This window comes from Juglans regia, chromosome 7 (genome assembly GCF_001411555.2).
Source record: "Juglans regia cultivar Chandler chromosome 7, Walnut 2.0, whole genome shotgun sequence".
NCBI lineage: Eukaryota > Viridiplantae > Streptophyta > Magnoliopsida > Fagales > Juglandaceae > Juglans > Juglans regia.
Window position 1 is genome coordinate 3,427,481 of NC_049907.1, and position 6,498 is coordinate 3,433,978.

General features: G+C 35.3%; 1 protein-coding gene across 1 annotated transcript; it reads left to right on the top strand.

The window, feature by feature from the left end:
* Positions 1-1,021: 1,021 nt before the first annotated feature.
* Positions 1,022-2,749, top strand: LOC108995387 (elongation of fatty acids protein 3-like). The gene has a single exon (XM_018970960.2). The coding sequence runs from the start codon at positions 1,148-1,150 to the stop codon at positions 2,033-2,035; it is 888 nt and encodes a 295-aa protein (XP_018826505.2). The 5' UTR covers positions 1,022-1,147; the 3' UTR covers positions 2,036-2,749.
* Positions 2,750-6,498: the final 3,749 nt, after the last annotated feature.

The following is a 6,498-nucleotide window of genomic DNA, read 5'->3' on the forward strand; positions in this document are numbered from 1 at the left end:
TTATTAAAGTACGAGTCGGAGTCAGCGTCAAAGGTCAAAGTTGGGTTCAGAGTCGATCAAACAACAAATCCGACTCTGACTTTAAATGCAGAAGAAAACTTCGATGATACAGATTCAGAGTCATATTTTTAAATTTTTGCACAGCTCAAACCATATCAATATTAATCAAAATACTTGGTGAGAAGGCTTGATCTTGTTATTTGTTGGAATGTAATATTTTATCATGTATATGTTTATTTAGATTAGGATTATTTGATTGTAGTCTTCTTTTGATTGAGTACTAAGATAAGCACTAAGAAATTGGATATGTTTAATACTTATTTTATGGAGTATCAAATTTTGTATTGATTTTGTGATGAATCTAACTGGGGATACATATAATTGATATAATTTTATATCCTATAATATATACATACATACATATATATATATATATATAAGTTAATCAAGTCAAGATCATTCATTTAGTCTAATTTAACTCATTTACATTAAACGGATAAAAAAAAAGGTAAAAATATCGTATTCGAATAAATATCAAATACTAATTATACTAAGTAAATTATGCGTATGAAGAGATCGGGCCTATGAGTTTAATGAAAAATTTTGTTCCTCATCTATTTTGTTATTATTTTTTTAATATTTATAGTATTAAATAATTTAAAAATAAATAAATTATAGTAAATAATTTTTGAATTAATTTATGTCACGTTATAAAATGATGATATTTACGAGAAAAAATTATTAAAAAAATGAGGAGAAGATTACTTTGAGAATAATTATCACCCGTACATGTACCTAATAAAATACGAAAGTTTATTATAAAAAAACAAATACGAAAGTTTATTGGCATGGGAATCATATGGGTGTAAAAATATCGGTCGGTGTAAAAATAAAAATCACGCCGTGTGGGTGTACTCGCATGTATCCAATCGTACCCGTCCACGTGGCCTCCCAAGGATCCATGCGCACCAGCCGTTCAAGTCCCTTAAATTAATCCCCTCCGTCTCGACTCTTCAAAATTCGCAACAAAAGCTGCAACAACAAACTCAATGTGAAGCAACCCGAAACAGAACACCGGTCGCCGTCCTTTCCATCCGACCTCAACTCGCCGATTGTCCCACCCGGTCAACGGCTAGATTAAGGGGTGATGATCACCCACACCCTCACCTACTGGCTCTCGGAGCACCCCTCCATCGTCAGTTTCCGGTGGAGCCACTCCCAATCCTGGGGCTCCACCTGGTCATTCCTCGTCACTTCTATAGTTCTTTATCTCGCCGTCTCCACCTTCCTCCACCTCCTCCTGGCGCTCCTTCTCCGTCCCGGTAAGGCCGTTCCTCTCGGTCCAATCCCGGCTCTCCACAGCCTCTCTATGGCTCTCATCTCCGCCACCATCTTCGCCGGAATCCTCCTATCCGCTGCCGCAGAGATCCGGGACACCCGCTGGTTCTGGCGCCGCTCCAAGACCCCTTTCCAGTGGCTTCTCTGCTTCCCGCTCGGCACCCGCCCGTCGGGTCGGGTTTTCTTCTGGTCCTATATCTACTACTTGACCCGTTTCCTCCACATGCTCCGAACCTTATTCACCGTTCTACGACGTCGTAAGCTCGCGTTCTCCCAGCTCTTCAACCATTCCATCCTCACCTGCATGTCGTTTCTCTGGCTCGAGTTCTCGCAATCCTTCCAGGTCCTCGCCATCATCTTTACGACGTCGGTTTACTCCGTGGTATACGGGTACCGGTTCTGGACGGCAATCGGGTTGCCCAGCGCCTGCTTTCCGTTCGTGGTGAACTGCCAGATCGTGCTTTTGGGTTGCAACCTGGTGTCACATGTGGGTGTCCTGCTGTTACATTTCTTCAAGGGCGGATGCAACGGAATTGGCGCGTGGGGCTTCAACTCTGTGCTCAATGGCGCCATTCTGCTTCTGTTCTTGAATTTCTATGTGAAAATGCACTTTAGGAAGAGAAAGTGCGGGTCCGAGGTTCTCTCCTGCTCTGCCTCAGAGGCAGAAATGAAGAAGGTTAAAGAGAAGGATGTTTGAGTGGAATCGACAATTATCTAGACAAAGAAATTAGAAACCTCAAATGTTCCTAATTGTAAGTAAATACTATACTGTTAAGAAGAGAGGATAAGCGATGGATTATACGTTTTTACACTAATCCTAAAGTTTTTGGAATGGGCGTGTGAGTTTACTTCATCCTCTGTCTTTCTTTTCTTTTGATTCAAATTTTTTGTGAATGAAATTGTTTAATAGTCTAGCTAGATTCATGGAAATTGCCTTTGGTTTTGTCTTTGTTCTCTGAGCAAATGCAAATTGCGGATTTCAAAACAAAGCAACTCCTATTGGCAGTTCTCTGTTACTTTGAACATCTGTGGGAAATTTCCTTTGCTACCCAGTGGAATTGTACAATTTTTGTCGATTTGCTGTCCAAAACTTTGGCAATAACCCAACCTCTATGCTCTGCTTCAGATGTCCAGTCTACACAACAACTTGGTTTTATTTTACAACCTGCCCTCCTCTATGTTTCTGCTGAAATTTTATTTACCGATGGCCATACGGCTATACCCCCTTCTTCTTAAAGTCATCCTATAGAGAACAAAAAGGCGCTGTCTTCAGCAGAATTTAAAGCTTCACAACCACTTGCCAGTTGCCACCCTGCATCCTCGTCTAACTTCCCTTCTCTATTTCAAATTCACATAATTTTGCTACCGACGATAGGAAAAAATAATGCTCTTTGACAGATGTTTAGGAGTGAAAGCTGACCCAAAATGAAAAGATGTGATTTTGAAAGGTTGTGTATACATAAGTTTTGTATAAAGAAGTTTATTAGATGACTTTGCTTCACCTGATTTGTCAAGTTCTAAAATCATGTCAATTTTATATAAAAAAAAAAAAAAAATTATTTTATGTAAATAAGGCATTATTTAAAAAAGAAATGCAAAATGATAGCATGTCGGTAAGGTGGTGCTTGTTGTAAATTGGGCGAAACGCAACTACTGTTTGGTGAGGTCTCTGTTTCTGTAAAGACGACTACGAGGAGGATGTAAGAAGTCGGTGAAGAATATTCAGCGCAGTACCCATTACTTATTAATAATAATAATAATAATAACAACAATAATAATAATCTGAGTGCAGCAATTTGTGCGGTCAATACACCCTTGACAATGATGGCTAACCCAAAAAGTGCGCTCACTTATTTTGACAGATCTTTTTTCAATGACCCAATCACCTCTCTGTTGAAAGGCATAAAATCAAGGGGGCCTCTACAGCCTCGCTGGGTTTCTGCATTTTATCTATGATTTTTTTTTAATATATATTTTTAGAGGGTGCTAGGCTACCGTTCAGCAAAAACAACTTAGCATGCCATCTAATATAAATTTATTTTTTTATTTTTTTAATATATTTAAATATATATATTTTTAAAAATATATCAATATATTAAAAGTTACTTTCTTAATTATTAAATAAAAATAAAATTAAATACATGACTTATCAATGTGGGGAAATAAATTAAGTCGGCATATTAGTATTTCTTATTTTTTTAATATTTTTAAAATTTATAATATTATTAAAAAATATTTTCTTAATCATAAAATAAAAAAATCTCAACAGGAGTCCGAGAAAAAGACTAGCATTTTTCTAAAATCAATTTGTAAGGTGGGTCGCGTTTTCACCTGTCATATTATTTCGTGTTATTATTATTATTATTTTTTTTTAGTTGTAAAAAAAAAAAAAGAGGGGGGCTCCCACGGCTGTTAGTTTGCTATCATTCACGCGTATGCACAGAGCCTTTAATGTCAAAATGTCTAGTGTAGAGTTGGCCACGCTGTATGGTAGTTGCATAAAGTCTTCTTTCTCTTTTTCTTTTTTTTTTTAACTTTTTTCTCAGTAAGATAACAAAAAATCTCCTGCATACAAGCATTTATTGCTATATATATAAGTAACTGGAGATAAAGACGCACACTGTTCAATAAAAGCACGTGATTTGTGATGGATATTTCTGCCTAGCTCGCTCCATGGAAGAAGTGACAGCTGTCTTATTAAGATAAATATCCTCTGCCCGAATTCAAATTTCTAAAATTATAAGAATTTGGACAAAATAATTATTTTTGTGCCTTATTATTCATAATGGCATTTGACAAAAGCATGCACTTTGATTATTTCATGTAACAAATGGTGTATGCCAGTTGATATTTTCGTGAGATATCAATTAAAAAAAATAGTACTAATTAAAGATAAAAACATCTTCTCCTTTTTAATTTTTTTTTAATAAAAAAATTATGTGAGCGTATGTGATTTGGTGTGCCAAACTGTAAGAAGACTTTTTTTTTTAATGTGCAAAGGGAAATATTACAAATCTAAAAGATGCAAATTCAAAGGGATCAAAACAGTATCCCGGATGAAAATTTTGAGGAATGGCATGGACATAGTGGGAATGCATTGAGTAATGTTGGTGATCAGTTTGCTAGTCTCTTTACACACTCTTTCTATTTGCTTCCAATAGTTCGAGCTATTCAATCAAACCTCGAATGGCGTGACCCGCACGTACGGTTTTTAGGGGAATCTGGTCGAAAGACCGGATTTAGTGAGGTGTTAAGCAATGAAATTAACACTTTTATGTATATGGGATTGAGTATCTTTGACGTGGTAGGAATTGCATTTGGTACAAGGAAGTTGCAACTACTTGTTTTTCATCCTTTCTTGGATGCAAATTGACATGAAAGTATGTGATTTTTAAGCACCAACACTAGAGATTTTGGAGATGTAATTACTACAAATGATGAAAATTCAGAGAGGATTTATATATAATTTCTGGGAAAGATGTTTTTAAATCAGTCTGTAGAAGTAGAAAACTAAGTGATTTGGATTTAGAGATGAGTTGAGATGGTTTGTAAATAGTAGAATAAAAGTTGAATTATTTATTATATTTTGTGTAGAAATTTTGGAAAGTTGTTTTAAAATTTGAAAAAGTTAAATTGTTTATTATATTTTATTTAAAAATTTTAAAAAATTATAATAATAAAATGAGATAAATTGAAGTGGATTGAGATGAATTACGAATACAAACGAGACATATCAACATCCCTTGCATGTTTGAAAAGGAAATTACAACTGAGCTTGTTAAAAACCATCTTCCAAAGCCCAAAAAGAAAAACATCTTCGAACAAAAAGCCTAATCTTTTTAATGTTTGGACCTGTACGGTCAGCCCAACTCTATTGGTAGCAGTGAGGGTGGAAGTTCGGCTTTCAATCACATGGGTTATGCTGAAGGATCAGTTCTTGGTCCATGACATGTAATGTGGGCTCGTTTAACATCTAAACATCCGTTTTAACCTTCACTGAGTGCAGATCAACTGACAAGCATACTTCAAGAAGTTTGCGCCAGCTTTCTCTCACTTTTTTTTTAAAAAGGGCTGGCTTTTTATACATGTCATGTGAACAGTTTGTTGATTGGTGGAACTCATAAATTTTATAACTTCTTATAAATATATTTAAATACATTTAAATTCATCTTAAGTGGATCTCACATAACTCATTCCACCATCTCAACTCACTATTATTCATAAAGAAATCAGCTCAGCTTAACATCCAAATGCAGACCAAATGTATTTACTTTTTTCACATGGTCATCCTATAGCTATTGGTGTTCGCAGATCCTACATTATTTTGCTCTAAAAAAGATGCCATATTCTTTTAGACTATACCCATTCCAAAGCATTTTCTGGGGAAGATGCTAGTGATAACAGTTTAATTCCCTAACAATTATTGACACTAATCAATTTTAGATTGGGACATGTAATCCTAGCTATGAGATTGCCGATAAAAGTGGGGCACCTACCACGTTAGCAACAAAAAATACAACCCACCATGGATAAGAGAATTAAACTCAGACAAACCCTTGTGATAAAATGAAGAATAAAAGGAGAAAGAACAATTTGGGTTCGGATCACATTTGTGTCGTATTGAATTATGGATATTTAACTATATATATATGATTTGATTCTACTCCAATCCATTTAATTAAAGTAATTAGACTCCTCAATCTTGCTACCATCCATTTAAAGTATTCGTTTAAGCAATCGATCACATTAGACAAACTCGAAGACGACCACTTTCAATTTGGTTTGGCTTATTTAATATAAATCATGAGTTGGATAGACCCAAATACATTGATCTCATATGGTTCACATGACAAAATGCCACATCTAGCTCATATATGATTGAAGATTGAATGGCTAACAAACTCCATCCTTGGGAATTAAATATGCATGACACGTAGATGGATAAAAAAAATAATTAATACTTATCCTAAAGTCCAAAACAAGTGGCACAGGGTCGAGTTTCCTCATGATCATTATATATGAAAGATGTGTTTCAATAAATGGGATTATGGATTCTGATTTAAGACAATATAAACTTCATTGCCTTCAATAATACTTTCACATGTCAATCATACACAATAATCCAAATTGCATTATTATACTAAGCATTTGGGGGTGTTC